Raw genomic sequence first — 19,545 nt, forward strand, 5'->3', positions numbered from 1 at the left:
TTTTTCACTATAGAATCATATTGCAAATGCGCGTGCAACTGGTAACCGGGAAAAAAAAAAGATGATTTCATTATGTCCATTTGTTTATGTTTCCTTACTTTTTCAAAGTCACTGTGCATTTGCAATATGTTTTACCATCACGAATTTGTCATGCTCAAAATTCAAACTATACTTTGCGCAAACTATACCTTTGTCAACTTGTATTATCATAATTTGTTTTTGCTTTACTTGTGCATAAGGCATATGTTTTGTCCATTTGCAATATGATGTCATAGGAAGTCAAAAGTCAAAGTCAAAAGTAACGATTTTCCTCCGTGCAACTGGTGATCTGAAATGTGCAACTGGTGATCTGAAATGTGCAACTGGTGATCTGAAATGTGCAACTGGTAACCCCAAAAAAAAGAATTTGATTCTATGTTTCCTTACTTTTTCAAAGTCACTGTGCATTTGCAATATGTTTCAATGGGCAGGTACCATCACGAATTGGTCATGCTATAAAAATCCTGCAGGAATGTGAAATTGACTACCCCGATGAACTCGGGATGGCTTTGCAGTGATTCTGGGTCATCTCAATGGCTCGTTTGGGTTGATTTCAGAATGTCGCTTTTGGTGATGTTTTTTCACTATAGAATCATATTGCAAATGCACGTGCAACTGGTCACCTAAAAATAAAAAAAAATTGTTTATGTTTCCTTACTTTTTCAAAGTCACTGTGCATTTGCAATATGTTTTTTCACTATAGAATCATATTGCAAATGCACGTGCAACTGGTCACCCCCCAAAATTTTTTTTAGATTTTTTTTGTTTATGTTTCCTTACTTTTTCAAAGTCACTGTGCATTTGCAATATGTTTTTTCACTATAGAATCATATTGCAAATGCACGTGCAACTGGTCACCCAAAAATACAAATTTTGGATTTTTTTTGTTTATGTTTCCTTACTTTTTCAAAGTCACTGTGCATTTGCAATATGTTTTTTCACTATAGAATCATATTGCAAATGCACGTGCAACTGGTCACCCAAAAATAAAAATTTTGGATTTTTTTTGTTTATGTTTCCTTACTTTTTCAAAGTCACTGTGCATTTGCAATATGTTTTTTCACTATAGAATCATATTGCAAATGCACGTGCAACTGGTCACCCAAAAATAAAACATTTGGATTTTTTTTTGTTTATGTTTCCTTACTTTTTCAAAGTCACTGTGCATTTGCAATATGTTTTTTCACTATAGAATCATATTGCAAATGCACGTGCAACTGGTCACCCAAAAATAAAAAATTTGGATTTTTTTTGTTTATGTTTCCTTACTTTTTCAAAGTCACTGTGCATTTGCAATATGTTTCAATGGGCAGGTACCATCACGAATTGGTCATGCTATAAAAATCCTGCAGGAATGTGAAATTGACTGGCCCGATGAACTCGGGATGGCTTTGCAGTGATTCTGGTTGATCTCAATCGCTCGTTAGGGTTGATTTCAGAATGTCGCTTTTGGTGATGGTACCTCACTGTTTAAACATATTGCAAATGTACAAGAGTCAAGTGGACAAGAGTCCATCAGTCAATTAGATATCATTCTGACACCAAACTGATACAAACTGACACCAAACCCACTTTTTCCAACTCGTTTAGTAGCCAACTATTACATACTTCAGAGCTGGCCCAAAATTCACAACGCCTTGGGTTCAAACCATAAAAAAACCATAAAACACGTAGTTACGTTCTAGCTGCGGGTCCATTTCTTAAGTTATGTGTTGGCCTAGCTGAGGCGACCCCGAATCCCGAGTTTCGGCTCGATAGGTCATTTGGTGTCCGAGAAAAACCCTAATTGGTGCTGAAAATCCACTATTTTCCATGACTTGCTACGGGGTCCTTGAACGAGCTATCGGACAGAAACGTTGGGGTCCGTCTCTATGGGCCGAGCCGGTTTCAATGCACCTAGCCTTGCGTCTCTGAGACTTTTCTAAACGTCGTCATTTTCGTGATGGTCAAAATGAATTGAAGGTATTGCAAATGTACGAGGCTGTTTCTCGGTCCGAGAACCGTCTAGAGCCACGTAACTCACCACGCACCATCGACCGGAGGTCTAGAACAGGTTTCTAAATTTTCGGAACTCTAGGTCTGACGGTTCTTTTTTAGCTCCAACAAAGCTAACTATTGCAGCCACTGTCTGTCTCTACGCACCCCAATACGTCCCTCCTTCCAAGTTGTGTTTTAGTGTGATTTTTTTTTCCTTTGATTTTTTTGGGGAAAAATGACTGATTTACAGTTCATGGGGGTTGCCTAATCACATATATGAAGTTTTGGACAGATCTGACTTTTTTAACCCTTTGAAACAGCCCCTGAGACACCAATTATGGCACTTCCGGTTGGCACAGGAAGCTACAAATCAACACATATCCTCATTGGGGTATGCTGTTACAGAATCCTGAGTTTTAAGTCATTACGTTAAGAATTGACTGATTTACACAGGGTTGAATGCACTATGTCTATCAAACTGCAGGCAGGGTATGGGTAAACACTTTTAGGGGCATTTTAACCACTTCCGGTTGGTCCAGGAAGCTTAGAATCAACACAGGTAGACCTCATAGTGGCCTGATGGACTGGTACCGAAGACAGGTTCATACGGCATTCATAACCCATATAGACTTCAGGTTGAAATTAGGGGTGCAGGCAATGTATTCCTATGGGGAGAGATGACACTGCATTCTGTGAGATCAAAAAACACTGTTTTACTGTTAAGGGTTAATGCCACACGGTCAAGGTTAGGCTTGCACGGATCGGGAGGACCTTAGGAACATTCCTGTGGTGTAATTTTTCTTCTCACCCTAACGGTTCTCTCACTGTCACTCAAAAGCAAATGACATTGTGGGGCAGGCTTCATTTTGGGCCTACTATTCTAATGGTCGCTGCGCCTAGACCGAGCGAGCTACGGTCAAGCGGGATAGCTCGTTGAACTCAGCACAGTCTGGAGACTATGGTGATGCCATTTTTTGTGTTGATTTCAGAATGCCATTTTGGTGATGGTCCCTCTCCGTTTAAACATATTGCAAATGCACAAAAGTCAACTAGCAAGTCAGTGTCCATCAGTCAATTAGATGTCATTATGACACCAAACCCACTTTTTCCTACTCATTTAGAAGCCAACTATCACATATGTCAGAGCAGTCCCATAATTCACAGCGCCTTTAGTTTAAAACATAATAAAAAGGTAAAACACATAGTTACGTTCTAGCTGCGGGTCCAGTTCGGACATTATGTGAAGTCCTATGTGAGGCGACCCCGAATCCCGAGTTTCGGCTCGATAGGTCATTTGGCGTCCGAGAAAAACCCTAATTGGTGCTGAAAATCCACTTTTTTCCATGCCTTGCTACGGGGTCCTTGAACGAGCTATCGGACAGAAACGTTGGGGTCCGTCTCTTTGGGCCGAGCCGGTTTCAATGCACCTAGCCTTGCGTCTCTGAGACTTTTCTAAACGTCGTCATTTTTGTAATGGTCAAAATGAATTGAAGGTATTGCAAATGTACGAGGCTGTTTCTCGGTCCGAGAACCGTCTAGAGCCACGTAACTCACCACGCACCATCGACCGGAGGTCTAGAACAGGTTTCTAAAGTTTCTGAACTCTAGGTCTGACGGTTCTTTTTTAGCTCCAACAAAGCTAACTATTGCAGCCACTGTCTGTCTCTACGCACCCCAATACGTCCCTCCATCCAATTTGTGTTTTAGTGTGATTTTTTTTTCCTTTGATTTTTCTGGGGAAAAATGACTGATTTACAGTTCATGGGGGTTGCCTAATCACATATATGAAGTTTTGGACAGATCTGACTTTTTTAACCCTTCGAAACAGCCCCTGAGACACCATTTAAGGCACTTCCGGTTGGCACAGGAAGCTATAATTCACCACATATCCTCATTGGGGTATGCTTTTACATAATCCTGAGTTTTAAGTCTTTACGTTAAGAACTGAGTTATTTACGGAGGGTTTAGTATGTGTGTGTTATTTCAGAAAATCATAGAAAATCACAGAAATCTCGCTGAGCTCCGCAGCACACTTTAAAAAGATTCGTATGAACACCCTGCAACTGGATCTGTAACCGTTGAAAAAAAAAAACGCCTATTTGTGACCATCGCCAAGTTGTCATTGTTCCGTTTCTCTTAAATGACGATAGATAAATGGCTGGTTCTTTTTTTATTGACACCGGAGGCTCCTTGACTTTGACCTGAAGTGGAAAAATAATTTCTCTATTTCCATTTTGGACCTTTAATCCCAGAAAAACGGCCATAACTCAAAAACCGTCGAGGCCTAGACGCCATCTTGTTCGGGGCCAACTGCCCATTATGCCAAACCTACGCTCACCAAGTTTCGGCTTCGAAATATTTTCCGTTTTCGAGATAAGGCCCCGTCGTGATTCGTGATGTTTTGCCAAATTGCCATATGATTCCGTATGCCCTCTTGTGGGAATTTCCGGGATAGCGGAAAAATGGTCCAAAACTTGTTTATTTTATAAAACGGAAACCGAATGTCCGACAAAGTTCATTTGATGACTTCCCGGTAGGTCTGGCCCTACCGCACGGCCCGACGCCGACCGCGAATTTTACAAATGTTTTCGGACGTCTAGTAAGGGACCGTACATTTGCAATATGGACTTTCTCACTGATCATACACGAAATGCCGAAATGTTCCCTTAAGGTATGAAAATCATGTTTTGTTGGCATTCCAATATGTCCCAGAAACATCACAAATGGTCATTTTGTTTGATAAAGTCCTTCTTTATATCCCCAAAATGTCCATTCATTTGGCACGTTGGATTCAGAAATACACCGGTTCCAACTTGCCCAACATGACTACAAATGATCTAATAAGTTACCTGTAAACTTGGTCCAAACATTTCAAGCAACTTTCCTAATCCAACTTTAGGTATCCTAAAATGTAAATAATCGATCAAATTTAAGACGGAAAATATTGTATTCAATAGCAGATAAAATCAACGTGGAGCAAGCTATTTTAACAGTTTTAGAAACTTTAGAGTGTTTTCTATTCAAATCTACCAATTATATGCATATCCTAGCTTCTGGGCCTGAATAGCAGGCAGTTTACTTTGGGCACGCTTTTCATCCGGACGTGAAAATACTGCCACCTATCCCAAACAGGTTAAAGCCACATGCTTGGTTTCCATTTTGGTCAGCTTTAATTGAGGTAGATCATAACTGACGGACGCTTCAAGGGATTCAGTGGCAACCATTAGATGTGTTAAATAGAGCATTTGTGGTGAGTGGATTCACGATAGGTTTAAATTAAACACTTCTATTTGACTATCTTCATTCAAGTGAATTAAAGCTAATAGCACATGTCAGGTTGTCTATTGAAATATGCTCTTTGACCTTTCCTGTCAGTCTCTATTGGCTAGTATACTGTATATGAGTAGATATTTACTTGAAAATCTGAATCTTCCTAAATACTAAACCCTGTTATGTGTGTTACGGTATTCCAGAACTATAAATATTAAAGTCTCATATAATGAATGACTGTAAAGTATTTAAATGGGTATGCATTATATGGACAGAACATTGGGTCAAACATTAAATTATTTAAGATTACCTCAATGGAAACTTGAAATGCTGTATCTTTTCCCCACACTGCCATGGCCTCAATAGGACTGTAAGAACAGTTTAATTTTCACCAACTCAATTGAGGAACAATGTGGAGGATAGGGCAAAGTTACTATAATGCCCTTGCCCAATAGCAGATGACAGAAACACACACCCCATAACGCACCTTCAAGAAGTAGGTAACAAAAACTGCAAGCTAAAGGTCACCTCCTGATTTTACTCTGTTATCCAGAACCGTGTACTTTGCTTGGTTTATTCCAGTGTTCATGTCTGGGTCATTTGAAGCTCAGTGAAAATAAAAAAGATAATCGCTCAATAAAGCAGTGTGATAGTAGCTGTACTGTTATTTGTGAATATGGGATAGTGTTATAAAAGCATAATAATCCTGTGGATCAGAGATCAATTCCAATCACTATCACTGATTGCTCTCATTTGGCCAAATCAATACATCCTTTTATGCTATGGTCAATATGTGTGCTTTTTCATAGAATTGGTGGTAGAGAATAATAGCCGCATGATGACTGCTTAGAGGAAGGCAATAGCACCCAGGTTTTGTCAGTGTAGAATACAGAGAGATGTACAGTTCCCTCAGAAAGTATTCATACGCCTTGATTTTTTCCACATTTTCTTGTGTTACAGCCTGAAATTGATTAAATATATTTTTTTCTCTGACCCATCTACACACAATACCCCATAATGACAAAGTGAAAACATGTTTTTATAAATGTATAGAAGTTGATTGAAAATGTAATACAGAAATATCTCATTTATATTAATATTCACACCCCTGAGTCAATACTTTGAAGAAACACCTTCGGCAGCAAGAGTCTTTCTGGGTAAGTCTGTCAAAGCTTTCCACACCTGGATTGTGCAACATTTGCCCATTATTATTTTCAAAATTCTTCAAGCTCTGTTAAATTGGTTGTTGATCATTGCGAGACAATCATTTTCAGGTCTTGCCATAGGTCTTGCCATAGATTTTCGCATAGATTTAAGTCAAAACTGTAACTCTGCTACTCAGTAACTTTGCCACTCAGAATTCACTGTCTTCTTGTGTTGTATCGGATTTGCCCAAACAACACTTTATATTCCACATTTTTTGCAGTATTACTTTAGTGCCTTGTTGCAAACAGGATGCATATTTTGGAATATTTGTTTTTGTACAGGCTTTCTTCTTTTCATTTTGTCTATTAGATCTTCAGTTTTCTCCTATCACAGCCATTAAACTCTGCATCTGTTTTAAAGTCACTATTGGCCTCATGGTGAAAACCCTGTCCTTAGGAAGGACACCTGTATCTTTATAGTGAGTTGGTGTACGTTTAATGTCAGCTTCTTCTTTTTACCCATCTACCAATTCTTTGCGAAGCACTGGAAAACCTCCCAGGTCCTTGTGGTTGAATCTGTGTTTGAATTTCACTGCTCGACTGAGGGACCTTACATGTGTTGTGTATGGAGATTAGGTACTGTAGTGATTTAAAAAATCATGTTAGACACAATTATTCAACACAGAGTTAGTCCATGCAACTTATTATGTGACTTAAGCACATTCTTATTCCTGAACTAATTTAATCCTCTAGAGTCTAAGCCCTGTCTAAGCAGGGGGGAGGGTGTTCTAAGCTAACATATGAAATTGTTTTAATTAAGATGGCCATACCAAGGATAATTTAGCTATTTGATTTTGAATTTTAAGACCCCTTAACATATTACAAAAATATATTTGAAAAGTATTTGATGCAACATTGAATTTGGCATTAATGCTATTAGCCAAAATAAACACATTGAATAACAGATTCACTACATGAAACAACAAAATTAAAAGGAAGTTTGTTCTGAAGTGTCTGTTCTATATCTAAGAGATATAAGAAAGATCAGGAAGCTGTTTAAAATTGTTCTTACATGTATTTATTCCCTTATTTTAGGCACTAAACTATCTCCATATATACTTCCATAATTTTCTAAAACTGGGAACTTCAGGGAACTTCAGACGAGTCTTGTGAGGCTTGTGGGCGTCCTAGAGCAAAACAGAGAACACCATCCTGTTCGTGGGAGTCTCCGCTTTCAAACTGTTCGGACACTACAGATGTTTTCGTCATGAGAAGACAGATTTTCAGATGTCTCATGGCCTGACAAACACTGCTCTAGCTCTGACACCTTTCACAGCAGATACGGAAGGGCGATATTATTTATTCATTTGTAAAAATTATTCCACTTTGACATTTTAGAGTATTGTGTGTAGGCCAGTGACAAAAACAAATCTTAATTTAATCAATTTTAAATTCAGGCTGCAACACAACAAAATGTGGAAAAAGTCAAGGGGTCTGAATACTTTCTGAAGGTACTGTATGTTTCTCAGGGCTTTTTGAAGAGGCCTTCAACTAGGGTTTCCCATTTTGGGGAATATTCAGAAGTGGAAACTTTCCGTGGGAATTAACGGGAATATATGGGAATTAACGGGAATAAATGGGAATTAACGGAAATACATGCAAATTAATATTAATACCATTTAATAACATATATATTTACCATATCATATGGAGACAGAAACATAAACGTTTTACCAAAGTATTCCCATTCAACCTCTCTCGGTTCCCATGGATGCTAGGGCACTGGATAGCCGCTTATTAGGTGGAGTCACCCATTGAACTGTGCCCATTCAAATACGGATTTCCGGTAACCACAGTGAGACCATACAGTTCCTCCTGAACCTCTCCAGAGGGCCACCATTTTTTTCCAAGTTGGACCTTCAGAATGTCTACCACCTGGTTCGGATACTCGAAGGGGATGAGTGGAAGACAGCTTTCAACACAGCCAGCGGACATTATGAGTATCAGGTCATGCCGTTTGGAGTCACCAACATCCCAGCTGTCTTTCAGGCTTTGGTAAACGATTTTCTCTAGGTCATGCTCAACTGTTTTGTGTTCGTCTACCTTAACGACATCCTGTTTTTTTCCGGGTCTGCCCAAGAACATGTTCTTCACGTCAGGTAGGTCCTTCAGCACCTCCTGGAGAACCAACTGTTCGTGAAAGCTGAGAAGTGTGAGCTCCACTGCTCTACAATCGCTTTTCTGGGATATGTCATTGCTGAGGGTAATGTCCAGATGGATTCTGGAAAGGTGAAAGCAGTGGTGGATTGGCCTCAACCTACGTCCAGGGTGCAGTTACAACGTTTTCTAGGATTTGCAAACTTCTACCGCCATTTCTTTCGTGGTTACAGCACTATGGTGGCCCCACTCTCGGCACTCACTTCTCCCAAAGTACCGTTCAAATGGTCTCCTGCTGTCAACAAATCCTTTGTGGACCTGAAGCATCGGTTCACAACAGCACCCATCCTCATCCATCCGGACCCGTCGAGTCAATTTGTGGTTGAGGTGGATGCATCTGATGTTGGAGTGGGGACCATCCTGTCCCAGCGATCTCACCAGATCCAAAAGCTTCATCTCTGTGCCTTCCTGTCCCATCGTCTCAATTCTGCAGAGAGGAACTATGATGTAAGCAACCGAGAACTCCTGGCGGTCAAGATGGCATTGGAAGAGTGGAAGCACTTTCTGGAAGGAGCAGAACAGCCATTTTTGGTCTGGACCAACTATACAAATCTGGAAAATCTCCGTTCAGCCAAGCGCCTTAACTCCAGGCAGGCCTGGTGGGCTTTGTTGTTTACCAGATTCAACTTCACCATTTCCTACCACCCAGGGTCCAAAAATGTGAAGCCTGATGCTCTCACTCCCCTATACAGTTCTTCTGCCACACCCTTAGTCACCGAAACCATTCTCCCTACCTCATGCCTAGCAGCCACAATGGATTGGAGTATTGAGACCCTGGTTCACAAGGCACAATGCTCCCAGCCTGGACCTGAAGGGGGGCCGGGTCTTGGAATGGGCTCATTCCTCCAGGCTAACCTGTCATCCTGGTTCCCGTCATACCCTAGCTTTCCTTCGACAATGTTTCTGGTGGCCCACGATGGTTAACAAAAAAATAATGTATGCCATATAAAATATATTCAGTATTGTAATCAAAACTTACCAGAAAGCATGTAGTCCTTGGCTCAGACAGTGTAGTAGTGTGGGATCAATATCATCTCATTAGTGTGCAAGATCTTGACAATCAGCTGTACATGTGATGGAAGAGTACACTGCACATGTGATGGAAGAGCACACTGTGCATGCAGAGGGTTGCAATTCCATTGAATTGGGGATAGTTTAACCAAAACAGGCCACAATACCTAGAATTGCCTTGTGTGTATCCCACAAAAAATTGTTCACTGTTATAAGCTAAATCTTCTGGTAAATTTAAGCTAAATTTCCTACATTTCTCGGGCTCAACTTCCCATGGAAAACTTTGGGTAAAATTACAGAAATTTACCAGAAAGTTTCCATCCCTTTGCAACCCTACCTCCAACATTCATGAATATCCAGTATTGTTCATGGGTGTACTTTGAATATCTTCTGTATGTGTTTACTTGAATAAATAAAGTAATTTATTTTGCAACACAAGAATGCATTGAAGATGAACTGATGGAAATGTCATCTTGGATTTGATTTCCTGGAATATAGTTAAAAGAAGCAGCTAGGGAAATTGGCATGTCACCGTAGTGTTCAAACAGTCAGTGATCTCTGATGTGACATGCTTGATGACATACTCTATTCACTAGTAGATACTAAAGAAAACATTTGATGTACAATCAAAAGGCCCTCCATCTTCCAACCTCAGATTTCAGAAATAAAAAAACATTCCAGACTGTAACCTTGCCGTAATATTAAATAATTTCATATTAAAGACACGACTGACGTCATACTTCTGTGTGATTGCCAATGAGCGACTCAAGATGAGGCGCTTTCTCAACATATATATATTTTTTTCCCAAGATTTTGATAATCTTACCTCAAAAGGACATTGTCATCATAAATATTTAACGTATTCATTGTTATGAACATGATATGGGGAATAATAGGCACTTTGTCTAAGAAAATATAGCTTATTTCTAAACAAAGTAGCCATTTTCATCCACTATAGAAATGCTAAGGATATGGGTTTTGCAAGTGCCAACATCCCTCTCGAAAAAGTTGACAATCCCAAAATGTGCACATTCATTAATGCCAGTGAAATGACCAAATCTTCTTCTAGTGGCATCATGGGTCGAATGTCATTAGTATTTTTTCATAATTAACTTTTTTTTTTGCTGACAATCCGGTGTTTCTATGTGAAACCTTTTTTTATATTTCAGTCTTCTGTGATGTATAACGTTTAGTATTGGGATGCAAACTCAAGATTGAATACATTTCAACTCTATATCTGACATGGTAACGGTGTTTTTTTTTAAGCCCATAACCATTTTTGAGGTGTGTACTTTTATTTCAAAGTAGATTTATTTCAAAGTAGATTTGTTTAAGTCTATCAATAAAAACTCTGTGTGACTCTGATTTAGACCACCGCAGTAAATGGTTAACACACTGGGGCACAGTCTAGTCAAAAAAACTGAAAGCATTTCCATAATAACGGGCGAATCTACTGACACACAAGACCATTATGTTCTTCATATTTTGTAGGAGAGGTGGGTGAAGACGTTAAAGTGGTTCTGGCTGACACAGTATTTAAAGGCAGTGAACTATTCAATAGTGTCAGAATGTCATTCAGAGTACATGCACTTTTACTTGCATTTTGTGGAGGTCGAGAAGCGTATCTCTCCAAATACTGCGGTCCTAACAGAATTGGAGAAGTTGTTGGGTTGTTAGGCTAGCCATTTATGTTCTGATTTCCCCCTATATATTTTCTGAGATAAAAATGTCTGACATACCCATATGTTAAGAACGGGCTATGAATACTTTGTGAAATATTTTGGTTGATTGATGTTGTCTTGTTATGTAAGGAGACTTTTTCATTAAATCCTCCACAACCTTCTCGGTACTGTAGAAGCATTCTGCTGAGATAGCGTCATGTGTTGTTGTTATTTCAGTTGGCTGTCTATTCTGTCTTTCCATTTATAATCTAATGCTAAATTGCAGGTTTTGAAGAATATATTGTCTGCAAAGAGCGTCCAAGCGGGTTATTGGCGCACTCTTTTTCAACCGATATTCAGATTTTTAATTTTGTATATTTTCTGGTTGGATTCAGTCTCTCCCCTTTAACTGTCCTAATTGCACCATTTTTATAAACTCTGATGATCAGGGATTGAGTCTGTTGGAAAGGATCAGTTTGAGTAAAATGAGGTGTAGAATCACTGATCTACAAATTGTATTCCTTGCCAAATAATAGGCTTTGTGCAATTAAGATTTGTATGCTACGCCTCCCCTGGTTTAGGCAATCCCCCCACCAAACACTCACGCATAACCAAATCCAGTGGATAATGCTAGAAATACCGGTCAACAACCCAAACACATGTCATAGTAATAGTAAATTAATACATATACAGGAATTATTTGTTGTTTGCCAAATATCACCCCATGGAGGAAATAAAAGCAATCAATAACCTCCCCCTTCTCCCTCTCCCCATGTTTCACATTATCAACACATGCATTCAAAATCTAAATAAGAAATACACTGTGGGCTGCCAAACAAATTACCCAGTGAATATTGTGAGTGTCTTTCTGGGCGCTGCCCAGTCTGTGAATACAATAATTAGGTTTAAACAAGGTTGGTTAGATTTCCATAATCGCCTGATCAAGGATAGAGATGGAACAGAGAGAAAAAAATGTCATAAAATCAGGATGAAAAGATAATTATGACTTTGAGGCCTCGCCAGGTTTTGTTTTTTGGATGTCAAAAACGTTTTCGTTTAATCTTTTGCCTCCGCCACTTGACACACTCAAAAATATTCTGCCCATTTCACAGAACTTGCAAGCACGTATTTCCAGCATTTCAATAAATGGTAAACAAAATGTAAATTAATTGATAGGTACATTACTCAAAGTTTGGAGTAAAAATGAAACCCTCTCAAATGATGTAGGTCACAAAATTCACACACTGTCAATGCAATCGCATGTGGTATGCATGAGTGCGCACTTGTGTGTGTGTTTGAGCATAAGTGGGGGCTCCTCATGATATCACTGGCTAATGCACATCACCATTAACACCTGGCACTGGCTGCAAATGGTGTGATGGGAGACCCTTCAGAAAGAGGTTCATTGTGACCTCTGGGTTCAGGGGGAGTATGGGATGGAAAACACATGTCTAATGTACTTTCCACTACCTATCCACTACCTACCTATTTCCATTAGCTAACGTCACCACCATGCTGATGTAAAGAATGTCAAGCTGCTTGCTTAGCGAGTGCCACGTCCTCCTGATTCGGCTCACACCGTGGCTCAAACCCAGGACCTTTGCATCGCTAGCACACATGACCGCCCTCCTGAAGCATCTTACCAGTCGGTGCCAAGCGAAAAGCTATCTACTCGCTGATGCAACTCTGAGGAGTAAGTTTCAGACATTCCCATGCGCTCCAATGACATAAATGTAAAGAGACATTTGAAAGAACCCAGTGTCTGATTCAGCCATGGTTTCCACTAACAGGAGTGGGATGAATCATCCAGAATGGCTATAAATAAAGAACCTCTCCAAGCAGTGGCAGAATCAACAGAATGGCTAGAGCTCTGTCTCTATAACCTAATGTACCGAGAATACAGATATAAACAAGAAGGACACTGCGTCACACTAGTGAAAAGCACACTCCAGTCCGTACTCCTAACGTGGCAGAAATCTGCCAGGAAGGTCTGCTTCAGATATGTTTGATTATGACAATTGGTACTCAGGTGGAATATATATATATATATACACTGAATAAAAATATAACTTGTAAAGTGTTGGTCCCATGTTTCATGAGCTGAAATCCCCTTTGCCGAAACAATCTATCCATCTGACAGGTTTGGCAAATCAAGAAACTGATTAAACAGCATGATTGTTACACAGGTGCACCATGTGCTGGGCAATAAAAGGCCACTCTAAAATGTGCAGTTGTCACACAACACAATGTCACAGATGTCTCAAGTTTTGAGGGAGCATGCAATACACATGCTGACTGCAGGAAAGTCCACCAAAGCTTTTGCCAGAGAATTGAATGTTCATTTCCCTACCATAAGCCGCCTCTCCAACATCGTTTTAGAGAATTTGGCAGTACGTCCAACCGGCCTCACAACCGCAGACCACGTGTATCGTGTAGTGTGGGCGAGCGGTTTGCTGATGTCACCGTTGTAAACAGAGTGTCCCATGGTGGCGGTGGGGTTATGGTATGTTCAGGCATAAGCTACGGACAACAAACAGAATTGCATTTTATCGATGGCAATTTGAATGCAAAGAGATACCGTGACAAGATCCTGAGGCCCATTGTCATGCCATTCATTTGCCTCATCACCTCATGTTTCAGCATGACAATGCACAGCCCCTTATTGCAAGGATCTGTACACAATATTTGGAAGCTGAAAATGTCCCAGATCTTCCATGGCCTGCATACTCACTTGACATGTCACCCACTGAGCTGTTTGGGATGCGCTGTATGACAGCATGTTCCAGTTTCAGACAATATCCAGCAACTTCGCACAGCAATTGAAGTGGAGTGGGACAACATTCTGAAGACCGGAATCAACAGCCTGATCAACTCTATACAAAGGAGATGTGTAGCGCCGCATGAGGCAAATGGTGGTCAAACTAGATATGGACTGTTTTTCTGATCCACACCCCTACTTTAAAAAAAAAAAGATATCTGGGACCAATAGATGCATATCTGTATTCCCAGTCTTGTGAAATACATAGATAAGGGCCTAATTTATTTATTTCAATTGACTGATTTCCTTATATGAACTGTAACTCAGTAAAAAAAATATATTGTTGCATATTGTTGCATGTTGCATTTATTTTTTTGTTCAGTATATATATTTTTCAAGCTGACGTGACAAACTGTAATACTAGTAGATTATATGGTACATGTAGCGTAATAAAAACCTGCTGTGAGAAAAAGCAGGGGAATTGGAGGAGCAATGATATGAAAAGCTTGAGCTTGACACCTTGATAAGCTAATTTCCTGATGATGGCTCACCAATCATCGTACTGGGGGACTTCAACCTCCTGATGCCGGACTTCATTTCAGTTCTTTGACCTCACCCTTTCCCAGTCCCCTCCCACTCACAAGACAGGCAATGTGCTTGATCTCATCTTTACTAGAGGATGTTTGCTTGGTAACATCACTGCAACCCCCCTCCATGTCTCTGATCACTACTTTGTTGCTTTTCTCTCCCTTTCTCCTCCAAAAGTAACCATTCAGCCACTACTCAGATACGCTATCACAATCTTCGCTCTCTATCTTTCCCACTACTCTCTCCTCTTCTATCCTATCATCTCTCCCTTCTGCTAAATCCTTCTCCCTCCTGTCTCCTCACTCTGCCTCCTCGACCCTACTCTCCTTCCTTTTTGCAACACAGCCTGTCCCCTTTCTTCCCAGCTGGCTTGACCCTCCCCTCCCACTCCATGGCTGAGTGACTCACTGCGTGCTAGAGTCCTCCATCGGGTCTGATACCAACAGTTCCCCATGGGTGACCCGCAAAAAAATCAGCTTGCAGGTGGAATGAAAACGTTCTTTGAACAATTATATTGAGGGCCGGAAACATTTGAAATCAACACAATATTTTTACAAAACCCAGGAGCTTGTGGTGTTGTGAATTCCATTATGTGAGCAGGGAAGCAGACATATAGGCTACCAGCCACGCACGCAGTGAGAGAGTGTGGAGCAGGGAACTGTCAACATTATTTGTGTGGTGCTGAAACATTTTAATTTGTCCATGTGCAGAGCGTATGTTCTGTCCCTCCATGTGAGAATACATTGCCATGTTGACTTTCCCTGGCTAGCCTAGCTCACGCAAAAATGGCCAACGTAACCATAGAAATAAAAATAAATGTTAAGATGGGGGAATACAAAATCGTGGATACAGGTCCCGTGTGAGTGAAATCCCTGGTTTGTAAGGATTTTGGAGTCATTGTGGACAAGGACAAAAACACGGTAGATGGATGGACTACACAGCCTTCAAAAAGAGCAAGCAGGTATTTCTTTACGATAATTCTGTTAATTATCAGTTAATAATTATTACATTAATGTAGTCTTTCACTATTTTTTTTTACTTTATGAAGTTATAATCAGTACAGGTGGTAAAAGTTTGAGTAGGGTCTATTAGCCTACTAAATATATTTATTTTTGCAGCCTACATTCAATTCTAGGAATTGTTCATTTAAGTTTCAATTAAACAATTTTATTACTGTCACGCCCTGACCTTAGAGAGCTGTTTTATTTCTCTATTTGGTTAGGTCAGGGTGTGATGTGGGGTGGGCATTCTATGTTTTGTATTTCTGTTTGTTTGGCCGAGTGTGGTTCCTAATCAGAGGTAGCTGTCTATCGTTGTCTCTGATTGGGAATCATACTTAGACAGTCTGTTTTGCCACCTTAGTTGTGGGTGGTTGTCTTTGTTAGTGGCCTGTATAGCCCTAGAAAGCTTCACGGTTGTCGTCGTTTCTTGTTTTGTTGTACATTTAAAGAAATAAAGAGAAAATGTACGCTCACCACGCTGCACCTTGGTCCGATCATTTTCAAGACAGCGATCGTGACAATTATTTTAACAATATTGATTGTAAAGGTCTCGTTTTGTTATCTCAGCTATAGGTTTTCATTAGGGTTGAAGGTTAATAAGAAAGCAGTTATTTCCAAAGCGATTTGAGTTGTCAATGTTGTCACATTATGACATTTTTTTATATATTGTTCTTAATTCATGTCATGGTTTCTGTTTATCCAAATGTTGGGCCGCCTGACTGACCACCACCCAAGTGGGATACCGGCCAACCTGCCCACTCAACCCCATCCCTCCTCCCTTCTTCTCTTCTGCCACCTCTGGTCTCTTGGCCATCCCACCAGGGGTGGTCAGCTCCCACTCAGCCCAGTCAAAGCTCTCCTCTGTCCTGGCACCTCAATGGTGGAACGAGCTACCCCCGGACGCTAGGACAGGAGAGTCCCTGCTCATCATCTTAAAACGTCTGAAACCCTACCCCTTCAAAGAATATCTTAAATAACACGTTGTTCTTACAACCCCCCCCCCCCCCCCCCCCCCCCCCCCCCCCCCCACACACACACACACACACACACACAAATAACCTTCCACTTGTCTTTTCCCACTAGCACTGACTTTGCTGACAACTTATTTATTGAGGAAAAAGGTACGTACTACGACTGCGATATGTGGTTGTCTCACGTAACTATCTTATTAGGCTGGATGACCTTCCTGCAATCCCCTCCCTCCTCCAACCTTGAAACACACCATTTGCACAACATCAGCATAATCAAATACAATCAGACGTCAAAGCCACAGCGCCTGAGCAAATACGCATCGTGCCGGGATAAGCGGTGGATAACATTTGCAGATCCGAAGGCCAACAGAGAGGGGATGGTAATCTTTAAAGATCCAACATCATGCCTCCATGTGTGAGGTCCATGTACATATACATGTGTCTGTGTGTGTCTGTGAGCAGGGATGCATTGTAGGCATATGATTATTCAAAATGGATTCTACTGGACGATGCCATGATGTATGTCTGGCATTTCAAACAGTCGGCACATACCAGCGTAGCGAAATATCACCTTCAGAAGGAAGACACCGTATTAGATAATACGAACGCTGCAATCAAGCATTAGACATGTCAATTCATTTTCAGTTAAAAAGTTGTGGATGACACTGTGGAGATTTGTGGAATATGCTATGGAGCCCATGTTCCGATAGGATGAATGGCAAAAGTAGTGCATGGTCGAGCTGTGACATTAAAATAATGATCCTGTACATCCTGAATGTCATATTTCATATAAATCTATTGAAAACTTTAGAGGATCTTTTGCGTTATTCAACATATCACCATAGTTGTGTAATAGTCCATTGTGAGGCTTCAAGAGCATCTGATGTACACACATGGTTTGAAGCCATTCCATTTGCCCCGTTAAAGCCATTATTATGAGCCGTCCTCCCCTGAGCAGCCTACACACTGCAGTGCGTACTACCTTGACCACTCACAAAACTTGTCCACTGTATAAACCACAGACTGACAAGACTTGTGGTGAACACCTCATTCATATTCTACTGCAGACAATAAAAGACAGTGAACTTCTGGATGGTCTTTCTTGGTCTCCCCTTGTGATGACAGATCATTAGACAGTCCAACAGCGGGGTAAGCCAAGGGTCGTCATTCATGACTTGTTCACCCGGGTTAACAATACCTTGACACCATTATTCAGGAAGGGATAAAACAGAGGGGCAGGAACAACCTACCGTACGGTGGTGTCCATGCGGGAGACAGTGAGGTAGGCTGCCAGGTTGGCCGTGTAGGAGGAACATACGATGAGGGTGAAGAGCCACCAGCTGCCCATGACGATCCTCAGGGCCACAGAGCTCACCACGCTGTCCCCTCCTATAGAGGGGGAGAAAGGACATGTCACTATCCAGGCTGGGTAGAAAGCAGCTACAGTTATCAAGGGGTTGAGGATGAACAAGTAGTTGGTAAAGTGGGTGGATGTACAGTATCAGTCAAAAGTTTAGACACCCCTACTCATTCAAGGGTTTTCTTTATTTTTTTTAACTATTTTCTACATTGTAGAATAATAGTGAAGACAACATAACTATGAAATAACACATATGGAATCATGTAGTAACCAAAAAAGTGTTAAACAAATTTAAATAGATTTTAGATTTTAGAGTCTAGATTCTTCAAAGTAGCCACCTTTTGCCTTGATGACAGCTTTGTACACTTAAGGCATTCTCTCAACCAGCGTCACCTGGAATGCTTTCCAACCATCTTGAAGGAGTTCCCACATATGCTGAGCACTTGTTGGCTGCTTTTCCTTCACTCTGTGGTCCAACTCATCCCAAACCATCTCAATTGGGTTGAGGTCGGGTGATTGTGGAGGCCAGGTCATCTGATGCAGCATTCCATCAATATCCTTCTTGGTCAAATAGCCCTTACACAGCCTGGAGATGTGTTGGGTCATTGTCCTGTTGAAAAACAAATGATAGTCCCACTAAGCGCAAACCAGATGGCGTATTGCTGCAGAATGCTGTGGTAACCATGATGGTTAAGTGTGCATTGAATTCTAAATAAGTAACTGACAATGTCACCAGCAAAGCACTCCCACATCATCACACCTCCTCCTCCATGCTTCACGGTGGGAACCACACATGCAGAGAACATCCGGTCACCTACTCTGCGTCTCACAAAGACATGGTGGTTGGAACCAAAAAGTTGGACTTAACAGACCAAAGGACAGATTTCCACTGGTCTAATGTCAATTACTCATGTTCCATGGCCCAAGCAAGTCTCTTCTTCTTATTGGTGTCCTTTAGTAGTGGTTTCTTTGCAGCAATTCGACCTTGAAGGCCTAATTCACGCAGTCTCGTCTGAACAGTTTATATAGAGATGTGTCTGTTACTTGCAGAGTTTGGGCTGCAATTTCTGAGGCTGGTAATTCTAATGAACTTATCCTCTGCAACAGAGGTATCTCTGGGTCTTCCTTTACTGTGGTGGTCCTCGTCAGAGCCAGTTTCATGATACCGCTTTTTGGTTTTTGCGACTGCACTTGAAGAAACTTTCAAAGGTCTTGACATTTTCCAGATTGACTCACCTTCATGTCTTAAAACCTCTTGATCCTACTTGAGACGCAGACGTCTCAACTAGGCACCTGGAAATGCAAATGCGCTACGCTAAATGCTAAATGTACTCGTTAAAACTCAAACGTTCATTAAAATACACATGCAGGGTATTGAATTAAAGCTACACTCGTTGTGAATCTAGCCAACAAGTCAGATTTTTAAAATGCTTTTCGGCAAAAGCATGAGAAGCTATTATCTGATAGCATGCAACACCCCAATATACCTGAAGGGGACGTAAACAAAAGAATTAGCGTAGCCGGCGCTACACAAAAACGCAGAAATA

The 19,545-nt window shown here is 40.8% G+C and overlaps 1 protein-coding gene across 1 annotated transcript in view; it reads right to left on the minus strand.

The window, feature by feature from the left end:
* The window catches only part of LOC139367462 (glutamate receptor, ionotropic, delta 1b), a 382,576-nt gene that overhangs the window by 17,870 nt on the left and 345,161 nt on the right, over nucleotides 1-19,545 (minus strand). Inside the window, exon 12 of the mRNA XM_071105674.1 lies at nucleotides 17,889-18,027. Coding sequence (XP_070961775.1) covers nucleotides 17,889-18,027 — 139 coding nt within the window. The remainder of the gene's footprint in view (nucleotides 1-17,888; nucleotides 18,028-19,545) is intronic.

The sequence above is a fragment of the Oncorhynchus clarkii genome, chromosome 16 (genome assembly GCF_045791955.1).
Source record: "Oncorhynchus clarkii lewisi isolate Uvic-CL-2024 chromosome 16, UVic_Ocla_1.0, whole genome shotgun sequence".
Taxonomy (NCBI): Eukaryota; Metazoa; Chordata; class Actinopteri; order Salmoniformes; family Salmonidae; genus Oncorhynchus; species Oncorhynchus clarkii.